Source organism: Aptenodytes forsteri, unplaced genomic scaffold, assembly GCF_000699145.1.
Source record: "Aptenodytes forsteri isolate BGI_AS27 unplaced genomic scaffold, ASM69914v1 Scaffold193, whole genome shotgun sequence".
NCBI classification, from domain to species: Eukaryota; Metazoa; Chordata; class Aves; order Sphenisciformes; family Spheniscidae; genus Aptenodytes; species Aptenodytes forsteri.
The window spans coordinates 16,195,156-16,216,767 of NW_008795405.1; the positions used below are offsets into that span (position 1 = coordinate 16,195,156).

Below are 21,612 nucleotides of genomic sequence, written 5' to 3' on the forward strand. Positions count from 1 at the left end.
CTGGCAGGGCATGAGAAGCTGAAAAGTCCTTGACTAGTGTAAGCACTGCTTAGCAACAACTAAAACATCAGTGTGTTATCAGCATTATTCTCATCCTAAATCCAAAACACAGCACCATACCGGCTATTAGGAAGAAAATTAACTCTATCCCAGCCGAAATCAGGACAGAGCTTTATCCAGGCTGACCTCCTAGCTGGCTCTGAATCTAAGCAGGAGGTCAGACTAGAGACCTCCTGAATTCCCTTCCAACCCCAATTTCTTCTGAGCAGAGTTAAGCAATTTGTGAGTGACTAATCCTAAAATACTAAGTGCCTTTTATCACCCGTAAGCTGTAATTTCTGAAACAACATCTTGAACTAATTAAAACATCTCAGCTACCAGTCAGCAAAACTGCTAGGAAATGTTTGTCAACTGTGGAAGGCAGGCCAGATAAAGAGATACTGAACACCTGTGTGCTGACATACAGTGTACTCATGCTATCTCTAAAAACTTTTCCTTTTCAGTGATGCCATCCGGGAGAAGATGAAGAAAAACTACTTGTCAAATCCAAGTTACAACTATGAAATTGTAAACAGAGCATCATTGGCCTGCGGGCCTATGGTGAAATGGGCAATTGCACAGGTAAAGTCAGTACTGTGGGAAAGCAAATGCAAGGTGAAAAGAGTGAACCTGAAGGCATATAACAGTGTCTAAAGGCTCTGAATCTGTCTCTGTTCAACTAAACATTGCAAGCTATTTTGCTTCAAAGAAATCAGTAGAAGGTTCAGATGAATGCTTTTGGGCCCTGTAGTACTGTGCCAGAGAACTACTGGCCAGTTGTGATACAGCTTTTGCACCAAGAAACTTTAGGTAAACAATAGCTGATCCTTTCTGTATGTACTGTCATTCTACAGGACAATACAGTCCTTAGCTGGAACATGCAATGCAATCCTCTTAATGAAACTTATGCAGTCTCTGTCTTGCTTCAGAGTGGGGCACGCTCACAGGCAGCTCTGTTAAGGTCTTTTAGGCAGACTTTTAAATACTTGACTAGTTTCCTAAAGGAATATGCTTTTGGGAAGATGCCCCCAGACTGAGATATCCAAGGATAGTTTCACTTGCCTGTTGGTGTTCAATACAGCAGTATGCTTGACTTGTTAAAACTGTGCCTGCTATGAATGGCATGATGTGTAGGGACTCTGTTTAGCTTATATCTTGCCAATAGGTCCTATCCTAATTGTTCTGTGGCTTGGCTATACTCAATTCTTTACTAAGAAAGGTAGATTAGCACAGTACTGGCATGGACACCCAGTCAAGTATTTATGCAAAACAGTGCTGTACGCTACTTAGTGTGGTCTCAACCTTTCAGATGACTTCTGTAAGTCTACAGTAAAAAGAGCAGTAAAAGGATCTTGCAAAAAGCAATTACTTTTGTGTCTGGGCTTGGTTTAAACTAGAGTCCTAGCGATTGATAAACAATCCGAAGTTTCTCTTAAGGAGCTATTAATTCTTATACAGGTCACAAGTGCCTAAGATTGAAAAGATGCAATTGATTGTATATACCTGAATGCTGTGGTTCTTGTTAACACATGTGATTTTAGAAAGTATAAAGGGCCTGTTTACTGTTTACAGCTGAACTATGCTGATATGTTGAAAAGAGTAGAACCTCTACGCAATGAGCTGCAGAAGCTGGAGGATGATGCCAAAGACAACCAGCAGAAAGCAAATGAAGTAGAGCAGATGATTCGTGATCTTGAGGCCAGCATTGCCCGTTACAAAGAAGAATATGCAGTACTGATTTCGGAGGCTCAAGCTATTAAGGCAGACTTGGCTGCTGTAGAAGCAAAAGTAAGACTCTCATATATCAGTAATTTTCTGTTCCTTAATCTTTGACAGTCAGAAATTGAACCATTCTTCAAACTTGTGAGCAGACTTGGTTGCTTTCCCTGTGCAGTGCATCTGAGTTGTCTGTTTCATCCCTGATCTCACGAACTTCTTAATCTACTGAAACCTGGCTGGAGTTAGAAATATCAAATCATGTTGCCAATTGATTAATGAGACAGTTCACACAAGGCTTAAAATAAGTGGGAAGCCTTTGGAAAGAGGCATGGATGTAGTGCAATTGTAATGTTTTAACTGAACTTTACTGGGGGAGCGGAATTCCCAATGTACTTGATCTAATTATTAGCATGTCATTACTATGCCAGTACTTACACTTTTAAATTCTTCCAAGTAACAATTGAATACCAACATAATAAATCAACACTGAAGTGAAGAAACACAAATCTAATTTCATTCTGAGCTTTTAAATTTAACTTGGGCCTTGAGTCAATATAAGTGTCCCAAGACACATTTAATACTGTAACAATTCATCATCTAAAGAGATTACTTCACCACTTACTTCTAGGTAAACCGTAGCACAGCTCTTCTGAAGAGTCTTTCTGCTGAACGTGAAAGATGGGAAAAGACAAGTGAAACTTTCAAGAACCAGATGTCTACTATTGCAGGAGACTGCTTACTTTCAGGAGCTTTTATTGCTTATGCTGGCTACTTTGATCAGCAGATGCGTCAGAACCTGTTCACTACGTGGTCTCACCATTTGCAGCAAGCAAATATCCAGGTAAAGATAGGGTCGTGATAATTTAACCATAAATCAATTTACTGCAACAGTTAAAGAAGCTTTAAGACTGCTAAGTAAAGAATGGAGCTATTGGAAAAGAATACCTTGCAGAGCTGCATTTAGTCAAAATGTCTTCACCAGCTAGCTGGAGAATCCTTAGTCAAATACTAACTGTATGTACTTCTTGCAGTTCCGTACAGACATTGCAAGGACAGAGTACCTTTCCAACGCAGATGAGCGGCTTCGCTGGCAAGCAAGTTCTCTACCTGCAGACGACCTGTGCACTGAGAATGCCATCATGCTCAAGCGGTTTAATAGGTATTTCATTCTAAGATGTAGAATTCTAAAGCGATGTTCTCACAGCAGGCCGGATTTTGCACCTATCAAAGAAACACAGTAACTCTTTCAAAGCACTGTTTCACTGTTGTGAGAGCTTCTAATGTTTGTAAAAGCTTCTCAACCATGTGTAAACATAAAAACTCTCATCTTTTCTTGCCTCTTTTGTTATGCTTAGCTGTTAAAATTAAGTTGGCTTGAACTGAAGCTATTTTGTTGTCCAAATACAGACTTATCTTTCAAAACTGAACTAAGTCGTTGAACCTGACCAACTTTTTCCTTCAGTATACAAGCTTTTAGAGTTGAGACTAATAATACAACCTAAATTCATAAAACTGCTTAGAGGCTCTCTGCAGTCAAAACCCAAATAATGAAAGTGTTTTATTACTAACTTAGGTATCCATTGATCATTGATCCCTCCGGGCAAGCTACAGAGTTTATCATGAATGAATATAAAGACCGTAAGATAACTCGTACTAGTTTCTTGGATGACGCTTTCAGGAAGAACTTGGAAAGCGCCTTGAGATTTGGTAACCCACTTCTGGTACAGGTTAGTTGTATGATCATGTAGAAACTATTTAAAATGACTGAATTCTGCCCTGTGTGCTAGAGAAGTTTGCAATTGTTTTGTTAGTAAGATGCAAACTTTATTTTCAAACCATAATTTAACAAGTAAACTAGTACTGAGTGATATGTGAGGTGTTAGTCCTGAGAAAAATATGATTAGTGAGAAGCACAGTCAAAAGAAGGTATTTCCTTTTTTCCACCATTTTAAGATTAAATGCTTTTATTTTCAAATGATCTTTCTTTATTTCCACTCTATAAAATGACTTGCAACCTGCCTGTCTGTTCCTTTGTTCCCATATGCTATCTCTAGTCGTAGGTAATAGCACCTAATATGGCTAGTTATCTAGAATTAAATCTGTTCTGAGTAGCAGGAAGAAGTTTCAGTAATACAAAGAAAGAGGCAACTGTAGGAATAGTTGACTTTCACTTGAGATGGCTATATTTTTCATTTCTTAATATGGAAATGGTAAAACAAAGGATTAGCTCACAGATGAGATCAGTAACTATTGCTTGTGCTGCTTAGAATAGGGCTTATTACGCGTTAGAACTAACACAATAATAATACTCCCCTACTGAGATATTGTATGGTAATAGCCTAAACTCTGTGCTTGTGTACTTCAACTACAAATCTAAAGTGGAAATACCCTCTGAATGTCATCCGTATTCAAAACCAACTGCAAACTGATAGCTACCAGAGCTTTAAGCCCCAGTTGGATCAGGATTTTTAGCTTGAGACACTTGCAAGAAATAGAATCTCTTAACATATCTCTGCTTCTAGGATGTGGAGAGCTATGATCCAGTTCTGAACCCTGTTCTGAATCGTGAAGTCCGGAGAACTGGAGGCAGAGTTCTGATTACTCTGGGAGACCAAGATATTGATTTGTCACCATCCTTCGTTATCTTCCTCTCCACCAGAGATCCAACAGTAAGTAAAACAAAAGGCTGTCCTGTTTGTAGAAATGGTATGTCAGAGAGCTGAAAAAGTTTTTCATGTTTCCTCTGATAGGTTGAATTCCCACCAGACCTCTGCTCTCGTGTTACATTTGTGAACTTCACAGTAACTCGCAGCAGCTTACAGAGCCAGTGTCTGAATGAAGTCCTGAAAGCTGAAAGACCAGATGTTGATGAAAAACGCTCTGACCTCCTCAAGCTTCAGGGTATGCTCACCAAAACTAAAGTAACTTCCTCCTGTTCTAAAAGAATACAGTCAGTTTACTGTAGCTGTAGAAATACATAGTGAAATACCTTTATAGCTGATACTTTTGCTTTTTCAGGATGTCCAATGGCAAAGTATACACAATTCATATAATTCTTAAAAACTAATACATCTATACAATATGTAACGTAATTTTTCTTCTAATTAAGGTGAATTTCAGCTGCGCTTGCGTCAGTTAGAAAAATCCCTACTACAAGCGCTTAATGAAGTGAAGGGACGTATCCTGGATGATGACACCATCATTACCACGCTTGAGAACCTGAAGAAGGAAGCAGCAGAGGTCACCAGAAAAGTAGAAGAGACTGATATTGTCATGCAAGAAGTGGAGACTGTTTCTCAGCAGTACTTGCCTCTTTCTACAGCATGCAGCAGTATCTACTTTACTATGGAGTCACTGAAGCAGGTAGGATGAGTTCTTCTTCCTACTAGAAGCTTCATGTATTTACTGTTCAAAGCTAAACAGGCACTGCCTAATTCCAGCCCTGGCTGCTGTATTGCAGTTTGGTAGGCATAAGCCATTGACTGTCAAACAGCAGGACTCTAGAGAGAAAAAACAAACTCTTTTGCCTTGCAGATACATTTCCTGTACCAATACTCTCTCCAGTTTTTCTTGGACATCTATCACAACGTCTTGTATGAGAACCCAAATCTGAAGGGAATTACAGACCATACTCAGCGTCTCTCAATCATCACAAAGGATCTCTTTCAGGTTCAATTTTTTAATTAGTAAATGTAATTCTTCAATCATTTTTGAAGGGTCAGAGTTCAAGGCTGCTTCTGCTACTAACTTCACTGTTTTGTTGGTAGGTGGCTTTCAATAGAGTGGCACGTGGCATGCTGCATCAAGATCATATAACATTTGCTATGTTGCTGGCCCGGATTAAACTGAAAGGCACTATTGGGTAAACGTTTGTTTTCTCACTTCGCTTTAGTTGAAAAAGGGAGGGACGTCTTGAAGGCACCTAGCTAAAGTCGTCTTTTTCCTTTACATTAGGGAGCCTACATATGATGCAGAATTCCAGCATTTCTTGAGAGGGAAGGAGATTGTACTAAACACTGCATCTCTCCCAAAAATCAGTGGTTTGACTGTAGAGCAAACAGAAGCAATGATGAGGTTGAGCTGCCTTCCTGCATTTAAGGACCTTGTTTCAAAAGTTCAAGCTGATGAGGTAAGTGTTGACTAGGGTTTTTTTCTGCACTAAACTACCTGGTAAAGCTTTTTAGGTGTCTGCTTTGAGAGCTTTATGCTTACAAGTAAGCTCTCCTAGTATGAGAAAGGAAGCCTTACAGGTTAACTAGTTGTAGTTGTTGTGGAAATGAATGTTCTTACTTCATTTGTAATCAAGCTATGAAACTTGAGTTGTAAATACCAGCATCGTTCATTACTCGGCCTTGGAAGCACCCTCACCATTCATCTAACTTTGCGGTCAGCTTTGGTTCCTGTGGTAGCAGAAAGCGTGACACTGTGTGTCTTTTACTGTATCGCTATTGTGTGATAATTATGCAGTAGAGGGGAGCAGCCCTAGCCATACATAACATCATTATGGTGGGCTCTTGGACATTACTATTTGGAATAAATTTGGATAGTGCTCAGCTGCTGAACACTTTGCTCCTTCTGATGACCTAAGTGTTCCAAGAATACATCTGTGTCCTGACTGTGAAACTGTATGTTCCAAAATATGTCCGTATCTTAAATAGTACCTGTTTGGTTGCCCTGCCTAGTTTTTATATTAAAAGTTGAATTCTCTTTGCTATGTCTAATTTTCCTCAAACTCTTCAACCTGGGGTAAAATAATGTATAGCTTGGGCTGGGACTTTGTAGAGATCGGTAGAATCAGGGGTGCTGGAGGCAATGCAGAATTAGGGGATATCAGTGAAATAACTGGACACATCTAAAGAAAGCATAATAGACAAAGCATAATTTGAGTTTTACATGTGGATTTTTGTTTAAAAAAAAACAACTTGGAGAAATGCATTGAAGAAAAATTAGTCGAGAACTTACTAAATATGCTAGTCAAATTGCAGTCTTGCTCAGGGAAACATTCAAACCATTTATATATGAAACACTCAAACCATTTATATCTAGAAGCCTTGGAAAAGACCAAACTATGTTGAGTGTTGGACAATATTTGGGGCTAAGTTTAATGTTTGACTTAAGCACTATTATATTAATGAAATTCTCTTTAACAATGTTAGCCCTGTCTTACTTCTCAAGACTTATTCATAGACGGAAGCTCAAATGCTTCATCTGGTACTCCATCTAAATTTTTATTCTAAAGACAGATGGTAAGATATGAGCATTAAATGGGAAAAATCTTACGAACTTGTGCATTTCATTGTTTAGACATTTAACTACTTACTAAAATTTTTAAAGATCTGTTTGCAAATCCAAAACTAGTAGACTTTGGACTGTACCAAGTTCAACCCTACCCTAGCAATCTTTGTTTCCTACTGAAAGTTGGTATGTAGCTGAACACTTCTGCAGTACATTAAATTCTAGATTTTTAAGGCTGAGATTGAACATCTCTGTTGCACCGTGAACAGGACCTGCACCTTGCAGCAGATTTTTGATGCCATGAAACTCCATCTCAAGTTTTTCGCATTTTCTTTCAATATAGCAATTCTGTATCTGGCTGGATAGCAGTTCACCAGAGCAGACTGTACCATATCTTTGGACTGAAGAAAAACCTGCAAGTAAGTTAAGTCGCACTATTGTCCACACCAATCCTACTGTACTGACTTTAATCTAAGTAGAATTACTATGATTTTAAAGCAATTCTAAAGTAGAACTTCAATTTGGACCTTAATGCCTGGGAAAATCATAAAGTTGGGATCATGGAAAAACCTCAAGTTTGGTGTTTTCATTTGGTTTGTTTAACAAAAAAACAAAACAAAACACTTTTTTTTAAGCAATAGTCACTACACTTGGTTCCTGCACCTTAACCTGTGATCTGGTCTTCCATTGAGGATGAAACGTACTTCCACAATCTCATTAGATTGCATAATAGTTTGGATTAACCTTAGTCATTGCAAATCTGGAGGCAGCTCAATACCCTAAAGAGCTCCAAGACACAGATTTTCTGAGGACAGGGCTGGTCTACTGGAATGTTTCTTCCTGCAGTTGTATCTAAGCATGAAATCTTAATTCTTGCTGCATTAGTTGTTAGTGCTAATTTGTTAAGAGTTAGAACTTAAGGATATGACTGTTGACCTTCAACCCTTCCCCTGTCTGAAAGGTGTTTGCCATCTGTGATCATTCAGGGCTCATTCCTGTAGGTGGCTTTCTAAATTAAGAATTCTAAGCTTGTATTTACTAGCTACCATAAAGCTTGACTGTTAATGTAGAGTTGCTTCAGTTATCTATCCTATCCATGCTAGACAAGTATTTAATACTTCAAAATCTAGCAGAACAGCAGATTATTGAATGAGTTGAGGAGATGTGATCTGTTGTCCCTGGAAGTTAAAATCACTTCATGGCAATACTTCTAGACTGTAGATTTTGTAAACCAGTAGCATTCCAGTAGAATCCAAAAGCATCTTGTCAAGGTAGGCTTTTAAAGGGCTCACAACATGAGCAATTAAGCAGGTAATTAAAATGTCGCAGAAGACAAACCAACTGACAATGGTAAGTTTCTTTTGACTGTCAAAGTGAAGACAGAATATAAGCATTCCATTACTATGTTGCAACAGATCTTTCAAAGGGATAATTAACTCTCTAAATATCTGGTTTTCAGAACAGGATGGGAAAAATTGAATGGAGAATTGAAAAGAGGAGGGTGTTGAGGATGGCTTTACCTGTCCATCTAATCCTGTCTCCCCTTTTCAGCTCCTATTGGACAGGCCATTCATCGCTTGCTTCTGATCCAGGCCTTCCGTCCAGATCGTTTGTTGGCGATGGCACATACCTTTGTTTCAACAAATCTTGGAGAGTCGTTCATGTCCATTATGGAGCAGCCTTTAGATCTGACACACATCGTAGATACAGAGGTAACCTGCCTGGTTTTGAAAGGCTAAAATCGTGAGGTAATGCTCAGTGCCACTTTGCATGAGTTCCATAGTGAGTAAAGCTATCCACTGAAACATTTCTTCCACTTATCCTTCTCCCCAAGGTATGAAGAACGGATTATTTTCTTACTTGTTAATGTAAAACTATGAGTAGCATAATGTCTTTAGCTGGCCAGAGGGAAGAAAAACTGAGCTTACTACGTTCTTGTATTCATGTAGTGACTGATTCGTATCCTTTTAAACTTCTCGGACAATAGGTGAAACCTAATACCCCTGTGCTGATGTGTTCAGTGCCTGGTTATGACGCCAGTGGTCATGTTGAAGACCTTGCAGCTGAGCAGAATACACAGATTACTTCTATTGCTATTGGTAAGAACATGCCATATTTCATCATCTAAGCATAAATGAAATTGTTAGCAGAAAGAGCTTTAACAACCTTCTGTCTTTTAGGTTCTGCTGAAGGGTTTAACCAAGCAGATAAAGCAATAAACACAGCAGTGAAATCTGGAAGGTAAGTTCTATCTCCTTTTTAGCTAGAATACTGCCTAGTAGAAAGGTAAATGGGCAGGGGGCAGAGAGGGAAATAATCTATTGGGTAAATAGGTAAAACTGGTTTAAAAAAATCGGGACTGTCTTCTAAACTGAAATTTGTAATAACTTAAGCACAGCTGTTCACAACTTATATTTCATTTAAATATTTTTCAAGAGAAGTAGGTTGTATCTGCAAAACAGAAAAGTTACCCCATTTACAGTAGACAGTAGCTGATTCTATGTAGAAGACAGGTTTTAAAGAAGGAGGAAAATCTGTAGCATTAATATCATATTCTGTTACTCTTTGTGGTGATTATAGCCAAGATCTGTAAGCTGTACACTAAAAAGCACTTGTTCTTTTTCAAAACTTCACAGATGGGTAATGCTGAAGAACGTTCACCTGGCTCCTGGTTGGCTCATGCAACTAGAAAAGAAGCTACATTCCCTACAACCTCATGCTTGCTTCAGGCTCTTCCTTACCATGGAGATTAATCCAAAGGTAACACTGATCTGAAATTTGATGCTCTGGTAGAATAATTGCCATGCAGAGCCAGGAGTGCTACCCAGGGAAGGTTTTCTCATTACTGCCTTTCTGCATTAAAGGGGGAGGAGAATACGTGCTTGTCAGGGTAGTTACTAGCCTTGGATTCTGATAACTTAATTGTAGCTGAAAACTTCATACCATTCCTTTTGCTGCTTCTCCTACCCTCCCAAAGAAAGGCAGGACATCACTGTGTGTGCTCACAGTGAGATTTTGAATCTAATGCAAACTGTGCTGTTAGAGAGATTTAATTTAGTGAAGGCTAAAAGAGTTGGATTTGAGTTTATTGATCTTTTCTCTTCTAGGTGCCAGTGAATTTGTTACGTGCTGGCCGGATCTTTGTGTTTGAACCTCCTCCTGGTGTAAAGGCAAACATGCTGAGGACTTTCAGTAGCATTCCGGTTTCTAGAATGTGCAAGGTAAGGCTGCAGCTTGTGTGGGTGAAAGGAGATGTCAGAACGTGTTCGTTAAAATCTTACGTTAGAAAAAGATGATAAAACTTCAGCTTCTAAGATGTACATAGAATCTTTTGTTCTCACAGAAGTACTGTAGTAGTTGCTCCTTCTGTTGGTAGAATGTATTCAGTTTTGGTAGCAGTCTAGCATTAAATCTGATCTTTTCTAGCCTTCTAGCAAGCTTTGATTATCAGTTCACTTGTGTAATAAGTGTGTGTGTATTTTTCTTTCTCTCCACTTCCTAGTCTCCAAATGAGCGTGCTCGTTTATATTTCCTCCTTGCCTGGTTCCATGCCATTATCCAAGAGCGTTTGCGCTATGCTCCATTGGGTTGGTCCAAGAAGTATGAATTTGGAGAATCTGATCTGAGATCTGCCTGTGACACAGTAGATACATGGCTGGATGATACAGCGAAGGCAAGTAGTTTTGTGTACTTAGGTACAGGTAATACTTGGATTACTTAAGATCTTCAGTGAGGCAGTCTGTTCTGGAAACATTTAGTAAGTTAGATGGGCTCAAATAACTTGGTGGCAATTTAACTTAGTTCTTGAATTTGATTCCTCTATCAGAGGAGAGGTGAAAAGGATTGTTTCCTGCTAATTACATTGCATTTTATTTATAGGGTCGCCAAAACATCTCACCTGATAAAATCCCCTGGTCTGCATTAAAGACACTGATGGCACAGTCTATCTATGGAGGTCGTGTCGATAATGAATTTGATCAGCGTTTGTTAAATACGTTCTTGGAACGTCTGTTCACTACTTTAAGTTTTGATAGTGAATTCAAACTGGCTTGCAAAGTTGATGGACACAAAGATATTCAGATGCCAGATGGAATCAGGTATCACTTTTGTCCTTATCCTGATCTCTATGTACAACTTCTCTTTTTAAAATAAATAAAAAAAAACCAAAAACAAAACAAAAAAAAAAAAAACAAAACAAAAAACCACCAAACCCAGCCTAACCTGTATCTCTGTGCTGGAATGTAGCTGTGTAAATGTTTGTCTCAGGCAAAGAATTACCTTGCCATTCTAATAAGGGAAGCCTTCTAATGAATATTAAAACTCTGACGTGCAGGCGTGAAGAATTTGTCCAGTGGGTTGAGATGCTGCCAGATACACAAACGCCGTCATGGCTGGGCCTGCCAAATAATGCGGAGAAAGTTCTTCTCACCACACAAGGTAAAATCAGAACTTTAACAATGTCTCGCATAGATTACTAGGCCAACATTTTAACTAAAAAGCAGAAGTGAAATATAAATCCTGCTGAAGAGTTGATAGCTTTCCCCTCCTCCCTCAACATAGTTCGTTTAACTTCTGCAAGGTAAAACACTCAAGCAGTCCAAAAACTGACGGGAAGCTTGTGAATTAAACATTCAGCCTTCCAGATGTCAAGCTCCCATCTTGATTCTGGAAAGCTTTATTGTGAGCTCTGGAGCCACCTACAGCTAAGCAGTTCTGTATCTTAGGTCGAGACTAGGGAAAAAGAGAAGTCCTAGTTCTTGCATGTAGTAAAATGTTTTCATCCTGATGCCACTGCTTCTCTGACTAACAGCATATCTTCTGGTTTAGGCATAGATATGATCAGTAAAATGCTGAAAATGCAGATGCTAGAGGATGAGGATGATCTAGCTTATGCAGAAACTGAGAAGAAAACAAGAACTGATTCTACGTCAGATGGTCGCCCAGCCTGGATGAGAACACTGCATACCACAGCCTCTAACTGGCTTCACCTTATCCCACAAACTCTAAACCATCTGAAGCGAACTGTGGAGAACATTAAGGTAAGAACTAAGTTTTGTCTAACATGGGTATAAGAAGTGCACAAGTTCTGGTATATTGGAACAAGTGCGTTGTGATTTGCAAGTACCGATTAAACTGTTGGGGGGACAATGGAACCTGTATCGATGCTGATTCTGACTGCCATAGCTATGTAATGCCCCGCTGGGTTTCTTGAAATGCTCTTAAAAGTTGGTTTATGTATTCTGGGCATTATTTGAAGAAACACAGTGGCAAACTGTCTATCGAGGGTACCATTTCTGAAGCTTCTCTGTGATTAGGTAGCAAGAAACAAGTGCTTCCTGTTGTATTTGTAGCACACTGACTGCTACTTACGATATTGCCTTTAGAGCCAGTGCACATTAATTACTGCTAAAATTTAGTGATGGTTAGTGAGGGGAGATACAGCAGCAGCTTCTGCTAACTGGCAACAGAAATTGGAAGAGCTGGAGAAAACTTTTGTGATCTGGACAGTAGTAGCCTAAGCTCTAACTCAGGAATAAGCTCCCCAGTTGAATATGCCCATGATTGCCTAACTGCTTCTAAAGACTTACTCTGGGATAGTAGGTGAAAACCTTTTGTTGCTGATTAAAAGAAATCCAGAGTTGATTGGAAGGAGCTGCAGCAGGCAGTCTGCATTAATTGTTCAACTAAGACTTCTACTTTCTTGCTTCTCCAAGGGAAGGAGATTGTCGGTTGTAAAACAGTCTCTGCAGTCACTTTCTGCACCATAGACTGCATCTTCCTGTTTAATGCTTGTAGTCACAGTGTCACTGGTCAGTCCATCCAGGATTTGAGGGTTGCTTTTTGTAGCAGTTCTCCAGCAAGAATCCTGAACTTTGATCTGCAACTTACTTTCAATGTTTTGACAATCAGGATCCTTTGTTCCGATTCTTTGAGAGAGAGGTGAAAATGGGAGCTAAGCTGCTTCAGGATGTTCGTCAGGACCTTGCAGATGTGGTTCAAGTGTGTGAAGGAAAAAAGAAACAAACCAACTATTTGCGTACACTTATAAATGAACTGGTGAAAGGTATGGTAATTCAAATTAGCATCTCTGCCTCTTGCACTCTGTAAGTTGGAGGCTATTATGCTCAGCAGCTTAAAAAAAAAAAAAAAAAAAAAAAAAAAAAAAAAAAAAAAAAAAAAAAAAAAAAAAAAAAAAAAAAAAAAAAAAAAAAAAAAAAAAAAAAAAAAAAAAAAAAAAAAAAAAAAAAAAAAAAAAAAAAAAAAAAAAAAAAAAAAAAAAAAAAAAAAAAAAAAAAAAAAAAAAAAAAAAAAAAAAAAAAAAAAAAAAAAAAAAAAAAAAAAAAAAAAAAAAAAAAAAAAAAAAAAAAAAAAAAAAAAAAAAAAAAAAAAAAAAAAAAAAAAAAAAAAAAAAAAAAAAAAAAAAAAAAAAAAAAAAAAAAAAAAAAAAAAAAAAAAAAAAAAAAAAAAAAAAAAAAAAAAAAAAAAAAAGGCAGGAAAATTGGGATTGACTTTACCAATTGGTTTGGGATTTCAAGTTGAGGTAGCTAATATTAGGCTTTTTTGTACAGTTTATATCAGCAGCTTAATTTCTGAGCTGAAGTCTTTCTCAATTCTTTCAGTCTCTGAATTGTGGTGGAACAAAGTTATTTATACCACAAAGTGAGTAATATTGCTCCTATAAAATCTCCTAGAAAATATTCAAGTTCTCTAAACTTCTGTTTCAAGATTGTACATAAATGTGGAATTTTCGCAGACATCCTACTTCTAGTAATACATGAAGATCTGCTGTCTGCTTTGAACAAAAGCATTTCCTAAAACACAGATACTTGACCTCTTCAAATTTTTCTAAAGGACTCAAATCTTCATGAAAACTTGAAGCAGTTACTGCAGTATATAGCTGTGTGTAACTGAAGTTGCTGTTGAAAGGTTTCTGTAACTGGATGGCATTTTTAAATACATACTAGACCATTTGCTTTCACTTACTGAGGAGCCTTTTAAGATAGAGGCTGATATCCTGGTCCAAGTCTTAAATGGCTATTGGGAGAAAAAGCAAAGTGTCAAAATAGTGTGTAATTCCAACTTGTATGCAAACAAAACTTAATTCTAATCACATTTTTCATAGGTATTTTGCCTCGTAGCTGGTCTCATTACACAGTGCCAGCTGGTATGACTGTTATTCAGTGGGTGTCCGACTTCAGTGAGCGCATTAAACAGCTGCAGAATATTTCCCAGGCAGCTGCTTCTGGTGGAGCAAAAGAACTAAAGGTATCTTGTGCTGACTTTTTCTAGAGGTTCTGTCTAATTCAGATGGAGCTGTATAACTGCTTCATGGAGTCTTCACATCAAGACCTCTAAATAGTTCCTCAGGCAAAACAACTTCAGTCAATGTTCTCCGAAATGTGCTTGTAAATACTGTTGAGTATCTCCTGATCTCAAAATGGTGGGGCTTAGCAGGCTAACTGTTCGTACAGATTAGAGGGAAACTTAGTATTTTAGAATGACAGAAGACATAGCCTTAGAGCAAAAAGCAGTTTAGCAGTTACACAGTGTTCCAGTAGCGGCAGGAAAATTTTAATGTAAATAGATTGCTGAAGTAATACTCATGATAATCATTAATTAATACTGCAGCTGATATCCTTTTTTTTCTTTTTAATTTTTTTTCCCCTCAACTAGAACATCCATGTGTGCCTTGGTGGCCTGTTTGTACCAGAGGCATATATTACTGCTACAAGACAATATGTTGCCCAAGCAAACAGTTGGTCCCTTGAAGAACTCTGTCTGGAGGTCAATGTTACAACTACACAGAATGCAGTACTGGATGCGTGCAGTTTTGGAGTGACAGGTAAGCTAATCAGAAAGAAGGATGTCCTTGCTCTAAAATACTTTCAGAAGCTTCTGGTATTAAATGGGCTGTATGAAATAAAGAAGATCATATCATTGCAAAAGTTAATACACACTTTCTGAAGTTGTTTAAAGATTAGTTTGATATTAGTTAGTAGGGAAGTAATTACGCTAATAAATCTCAAGACTAGGGTCAGTATATATTTAAGTGGTATTGGATAGTGTATCTGCTACAACCTCTTTATTTTGCGGTATGAAATACTTACCTCTCATTTAGGGGACTTAGCCCTTAAATGGTAACATAGGGAGACAATCTTTGGGTGTATGAAAGCTCTTAGAACTCTAAAGTGTATTTTCAATTTACAGGCCTGAAGCTTCAGGGAGCTACATGCAGTAACAACAAGCTGTCGCTTTCAAATGCTATTTCAACTGTACTGCCCATTACACAGCTTCGCTGGATCAAGCAGACAAATGCTGATAAAAAAGCAAATGTTGTAAGTATTGATAAAAAGAATTTAAAAAAAATTCTCATAATTAGATCTACCTAGTAATTTTTTTCCTGAAGCTTTATTGGATACTTTTATCGAGCACCACGAATCAAAATGTTCTTTTCTAATATTCTCAGTGTCAGTTGGTACCTAAATTCCGGGCTAGCAGCAAACAGACCTAGTGTTGACTAGGTCTTTCCTTTGTAGTTAGATAAGAAGAAGGAGAGGCATCCAAAAAATACTAATGCTGTTCAGGCCAAAACTTGAATTTATACCTATAAAGAAGGCTGTGCTTTAGGTGAATTTATTAGGCCTGGCTTTTTTCTCATATTTTGGGTATTGAGTTATCTGAGACTAAATTCCCATCTCATAAATACCATGCAGTGTTATAGAAACTTCTTACGCTCTTCAGCTGCCTTACATAAACTCTTCTATATTCATGTTTTTTCCCAGGTTACTTTACCAGTTTATCTGAACTTCACTCGTGCTGATCTGATTTTCACGGTTGACTTTGAAATAGCTACCAAGGAAGACCCTCGTAGCTTCTACGAACGTGGTGTTGCAGTTCTCTGCACTGAGTGAAAAGATTTGTTTTGACTGGTAATGCTGTAGTAATTGTCAGTCTTCTATGTAGTATTCACCTGTACTTTTGTAACCTGGTGAGGTTAGGTTGTCAGATGGATTTGTGTTAAGTTGACTAGAAAGAAAGGGGGCAGTGCATTGGAAAGGTGGTAGGCTAGATTTCTTCGAAGGAAAATTGCATGAGATTTTTAGACATCTATTGGTAGATGTGATATTTGATGGATCATGTAATATGAAATAAAATCTGTAGCAAAACTTTTGACTATTTCTGGAACTATAATTCTTAACGATGATTTTTTTGGTCTGGGAAAACTGTACCTACGATCTTTTCGGAGACTAACAAGTAGTAAGTCAGTATTCAAGCATATTGTTGACCTTCACACAGCTCACTCAGCAACTGGTTCAGCTAACCAAGAACCTTGGAATGTAAGTCTTCAGTGCAGTAAGACACAAAGCCTGACATTATCTACTATGACATCTGATGACATTACATGAATTATTTACAATGAACTGGCTCTTGCTTGAAGTAACCTGCTTTTACCAGCTGCTGAGATGCATTCAGAAGTTAGAGTATCCTAAACAAGACCCACAGGGCTTCCTCTTTCTTAAGCTGCTTTTATGGTGAAATAAGGCTCCGGTTTCTTGTCTCATTAAGTCATGTCTCATTAAGCCCGGGAGGATGGTATTAAATGCTTAAACAAGGAGTTATAATCTTATTTCAGACTCGTGTCACCAACTGTTACCAAATTAGGGGAGCTGAGAGTTGTGCTAATTGCTTGGGTTGCTGTAATGGTTTGGGTATTTGCTTGCTTTCTCTGATCCTAAGTTCATTGGGTAAGCATTTCTGCCCTCCTGACCAACCTGTCAGAACAACTGTCCTAACAGTGGCTAATATCAAGTGTTCAAAGATGCACGTGGAGAATACAGGTGCATAGCTTTTCAATCTCAAAACAGAAATCTCAGGAGCCCCTTCCTTCCAGTGATTTCTCCTATGAGAAAGCAGTGACTTTCTGAACCTGCATCAACTCTAATATTTTTTTCTGTGATAAGTGGTTCTACAGCACAGGCCTGTGCTGGGAGGAAAATTTGTTACCTCAGCCTGCCTCACATGCTTGTTTCAGTTGATGCCTACTAATTACTAAAATAGAGAATTCTTGTTGTCTACCCTCTCCATACTGTTTTGTAGCTCCTATAGTTAATCTGCATAGGTTGAACTGTCCTGTGGCTTTATTCCCTTACAAAGAATGAATCCCAGACCAGTCCATCATGTAATCTTTGTCTGCTTCTTGTAGTTCTCATCCAATTTTGACAAACAGAGATGGAAACTACATGTATCATCCAAGATTGGTTTTAACCATAACATAATGTCCTTGTTCTGTTTCAGCTTCTATGAGTTGCTTTCTTTTCCATCACCAGAATGTTAGTATCTGGAATTTATACTGTCACTTCCTCCAGGATCATTTGAAATACATCGTACAGTAAGGAAGCAGACCTCCTACCGATAGCAGTGTGCTCCAGATACCAGTTGTAGTGTGAAGTATTAGCTAAAATATGTACAAGTTCTAGCTATTAGCAGCTCAGCTGAACATGCACCTTTCAGCTACTGCTTTTTGTGCATAGCTCAGCCCCTGGGCTGTGGTACCAGCTTACAGCTGCTATAAAAATCTTCAGTTAAACCAGTTCCACCTATTTGCAAGTACTAATGAGATCAAGATGGTCTCAAATATGCATGCAGTAGCTAGAGCTTCCCAAACTATTCAGCTCTTTATATGTTAACTAACTAACTTCTGCATTAGGCCTGAATTAACAAAAGGTGCATTTTCAGTTCAGAAGTTAACCCACAGTTGGATTCTCATACTGAATAACTTGTCATACTGAATAATGTCAATGGCCCCAACTGCAGCATTCTTTGCTGCTGGGGCAAGTCAGAGGGCAAGCACAGGAGCCTGTGCCTTAGGGCAAAGGCTTCTGAATCGTATTGTTCTAACCGCTTTGTTTCCAAGCATGATTAAAACCACCTCTGTATCTCCAGATTGGGGATAAGGGAGAAAGCAAAGTTGCTTTAATAAAATAAATATGCAGATGTTAGTGGAAGGGTACAAGGCTAGAAGTTAAGTAGTATTTTGAATGGCTTTCCACCTTATGGAAGAAACTGCAAATTAAAAATCTCTGCCAGTCATACAGAATGAATGCTTTCACAAGTAGTTGGTACCAATATATTTCAAGCCATCATTATACTTTTATAGATAGTAGTTCCCCTTCCACATAAATGGACTACCCCGACTCTAAAGGTGATAAAAGAAGTTACCATACAGGAGAAGGAGATGAGAGATACAGTGTTTGCTGACTAACTGGCCTCCCATCTGTGTGCACCACTTCTGCAGCTCATAAGCGATTGGTCTCACTAAGGAAGAAGAGTGCTTTCAGCTCATGCGTTCAACTTCACATTGTAAATTCTGAACTGGCAGGTATTCCTAAAACATTGTTCAAAACACGTAGGAACAGATACATTAATAGCACAAGTCAACTTCTTCCTGGTTGAAGAAAAAAAAAAAAGCTAGATTGCTTTTGCCTTTAGTTGCACTCAGTTCAACTTCATGCAGTTCAGTTGTTTGTAGTCACACCTGTAAGATCATTCACCATACAGCTACAGCTACTTCCCTCCTCCCATACAGTAGGTCAGACATACGAAGAGCCAAACACTGAGATGAGGCAGGTGTGGGTAAGCTATAGCTATTGAAAACTAATTGCAACCATGCAGTCATTCTTCCTTCCCTCCTCCACAAACCCCTGCAATACCTCTTTGAAATTACACTGAAACTGAGCAGGTGCCTCCAGGTACTAGCTACAGGAGTTAGGCTGGTGCTTCAAGAGGCCCCAGGCACCAAAGTAGCACCCACTAAAGCTTAGCTGTGATTCTGCAGACATAGCTTAGCTAGTTTTCACTTAAATTGCCACATAAGCTTGTTTAGTTGATTCTGTCTTTTCAGGTGGATCTCAAAGCCTGTATTACACAGCACAGCTGCATTTGTAACAGGCTTGAGCTAGTTTGTTTAAAACTTGTTCAGTTCAGGTACCATCTGCGAAAGACATCTCTACCAGGTTCATTCTTCAGAACAGTTTGTCCAATGATTTATTCATGCCTCAGATTAAGTTACACGGAATTTCTTTCTTCTTAGTGTTTCACTAGCACCCTCCAGAATGGAAATCCCTTGTTTTCTTTTAATTAGGGGCTGTTTGGCCATTGTGCCATCACAGTCAGCTGCTAGTATGGGTTGTGGAGCACTGTTACCTGGGCTTGCAAGGAGATCTGAAGAGGCTGAAGGGTTAATACTCATCAGTAAGGGATGGTCAGGTGTCAGCCATGTGGAGGTAGATGCTTCTGTGGCTCTAGTCAGTTCAGATGATTGCAACAGGCTTCTCAGGAAATCCTTCTCTTGGCTAGGAAATTCCAGGGGTGCTTTACAGTCATTTACTGTCTGAATTTCACTGACGCTTGTTTCCGGGCAGAGCCAGTCTGGAGGCTTAGGGAAGGACTCTCCATCTTCTGAAGTACCAGCATCCTCCAAAGCCATTGCTTTTGGGGCACTGTTCGCCCATGGTGCAACTTTTATACTATTTAAAGAATTCAAGCTACAGTCAGAGTGAATAGACTCATCTTCTGAATCACCATCATAAGGATCTAAAAACTAAATTAAAGGTTTCCTTAAATATGGTAGAGGCTTATTTGTCCATAAAAAAAACCAAAAACACAAGAGGCAACATACAGTGGGCTTTAAAACCACTTACAACGTGAGTCACAGACTTACTATGGAAGTTTTTCTGTTTATCCACACATTCCCCACCAATATTTTAATTTTTGGATGCTACACTGAGAACAAGGCTGCTGCATAATAATCAAACCTACTTGCGGTCCCCTGGAGTTCCTTGCTTTCCTGAGTCCTCCAGCAAGTGGGCTAGGCATGACCTATTTAAGAGAAGTTGACATAGGTTTATAAAGCACCGTCCTATGAATTATTGATCAAAGTAAAACCAGAGTAAGTAAAAATCCTGGAGAAGAGGAAGCCAGATTTTCCCCTTGCTAAAAGATAGTAAAAAGTGTATCTCAGTCTAACTTTTAAAGGCCTGGTAAAGTTAGCCTAAAATAGAGGGACTGAGGAAAGCTATGGTAAGTCTTACTGCACTTAAAACATCGCTATAAAGAGAACAATGAGTAATTGTATACCTTACCACCAGAAAAGTAAACCAAATCAGCATTTAACTCATAGTAGACAAGTTATAATTTAGAGTTTAAAGAGCTTCCCTCCCACTCAGGTCCCTTTTTTTTTTCCCCTCCTTTTACATAGGGACGATCTGAAATTCTTCCTTATTAGTTGGATTATGAATTTGCTGTCCCTTGGAGAGTTCTGTAATTAACACAGTCAAACAGAATCCTTTCAATCAGTCTCAATATTGCTTCTGTAACACTGAGGTTTCAAGGCTTCTTTTCCCCATGTGGTTAAACACGGACTCGTCCAGACCAGGACCAAGAACTCTCTTCATGAATTTATGCTGGAGAAGCACATCATTCTGAAATAGTGCTTATAGTTTTGGTCTATTAAAAACAATAAAAACCATGTAGGAAGACTCCCTTTTAAAAGCAAACCACAGGTACAAAGCAGTCACACAAAGGGAAAAAAGTTTACTGCAAGGAAACCACTCCTTTAGAAGGATCCATCGCAGCCGCTCGGAGAACAAGCTGCCAGCCATTGCTGTGCCAGCTTTCAGTGGGGAAGGAGGAGAGCCTGAGCACAGCTGATGCAAAGCTGAGCTTGGCAAATCTCGACTCCTCACAACAGGAACCTGAAGGCTTTAGCAGAGAAGCTGAAGTTCAAGCCCATTTGCGACTGCGTGTTCTTGTGCTAATTCAAGGACACGGAGACATCCCCACAAAGCCAGTGGGTAGTGCTGGGCTATGAAGAAAAGCAGCTTCTGCTTCTCCAAAGAGCCCAGAAATCCCCCAGCCCTGGCACCTGCCTCAGCACCCTTGGCAAGAGCAACCGGCTTTTTGTCCAGGCTGGCACCTTTGCAAGCCCCTCTTCCACCCAGCCTAGCCATCAGAGTCCAGCCAGGCAGCTGGACTTCCAGCCTTGTTTCTCCTAAAAGGAGACCATGGACAACTCCAGCTTTCCCCTCTGCTTTCTGGAAGGTGAAGTGGTGGCAGGTTCCTGGCAGACAGCTTCTCTAAGCCACAGAGCACAGCGATTCGCATGGACTAACAGCAGGCATCAATTCTGAAGACTTTTACCCAGAAATTAAGTATTTAGTTCTCCATTCCAGAATCAGGTCTTTTTTCATCAACATTAAAAACACACTGGTTTGACAGAACAATGTTCAGGAAGTTACCAATATTCATAAGTAACTGCCACAGCAACAGAGCTGCTCTCTTAATCTCATCCAAAATGGACAGTTAGAAGGTAGAGGTTCTCCACCTAGAGCTGTAGAAATCCCGCTGGACCTGAGCTGCTGAAGGTTAACCACCAGAAACAACCCAGTTCAGCTTTAAGCTTTTTTTATACTACATTTGTCTACCTAAAACACTGGCACTTTCCTGCCTCATTCCCCCAGAATCAATTTTGCTAAAATTAGTAACAGTTGTAAGGAAGAGCCTGATGGATAGAATAGTGTTGGGTTTGGGGGTGGTGGGGTCCCCCCCCCCCCCCCCCCT

General features: G+C 39.1%; 1 protein-coding gene across 1 annotated transcript in view; it reads left to right on the forward strand.

The window, feature by feature from the left end:
* The window catches only part of DYNC1H1 (dynein cytoplasmic 1 heavy chain 1), a 51,667-nt gene extending 35,507 nt beyond the window's left edge, over positions 1 to 16,160 (forward strand). Inside the window, exons 53-78 of the mRNA XM_009280973.1 lie at positions 504 to 621; positions 1,612 to 1,827; positions 2,387 to 2,599; positions 2,790 to 2,917; positions 3,332 to 3,485; positions 4,281 to 4,427; positions 4,509 to 4,659; positions 4,868 to 5,121; positions 5,293 to 5,427; positions 5,526 to 5,620; positions 5,713 to 5,887; positions 7,337 to 7,412; positions 8,545 to 8,705; positions 8,981 to 9,092; positions 9,174 to 9,234; positions 9,630 to 9,753; positions 10,101 to 10,214; positions 10,496 to 10,666; positions 10,873 to 11,090; positions 11,327 to 11,430; positions 11,821 to 12,032; positions 12,904 to 13,057; positions 14,117 to 14,259; positions 14,668 to 14,836; positions 15,202 to 15,329; positions 15,777 to 16,160. Coding sequence (XP_009279248.1) covers positions 504 to 621; positions 1,612 to 1,827; positions 2,387 to 2,599; positions 2,790 to 2,917; positions 3,332 to 3,485; positions 4,281 to 4,427; positions 4,509 to 4,659; positions 4,868 to 5,121; positions 5,293 to 5,427; positions 5,526 to 5,620; positions 5,713 to 5,887; positions 7,337 to 7,412; positions 8,545 to 8,705; positions 8,981 to 9,092; positions 9,174 to 9,234; positions 9,630 to 9,753; positions 10,101 to 10,214; positions 10,496 to 10,666; positions 10,873 to 11,090; positions 11,327 to 11,430; positions 11,821 to 12,032; positions 12,904 to 13,057; positions 14,117 to 14,259; positions 14,668 to 14,836; positions 15,202 to 15,329; positions 15,777 to 15,905 — 3,862 coding nt within the window. The 3' untranslated portion in view covers positions 15,906 to 16,160. The remainder of the gene's footprint in view (positions 1 to 503; positions 622 to 1,611; positions 1,828 to 2,386; positions 2,600 to 2,789; positions 2,918 to 3,331; positions 3,486 to 4,280; positions 4,428 to 4,508; positions 4,660 to 4,867; positions 5,122 to 5,292; positions 5,428 to 5,525; positions 5,621 to 5,712; positions 5,888 to 7,336; positions 7,413 to 8,544; positions 8,706 to 8,980; positions 9,093 to 9,173; positions 9,235 to 9,629; positions 9,754 to 10,100; positions 10,215 to 10,495; positions 10,667 to 10,872; positions 11,091 to 11,326; positions 11,431 to 11,820; positions 12,033 to 12,903; positions 13,058 to 14,116; positions 14,260 to 14,667; positions 14,837 to 15,201; positions 15,330 to 15,776) is intronic.
* Positions 16,161 to 21,612: the final 5,452 nt, after the last annotated feature.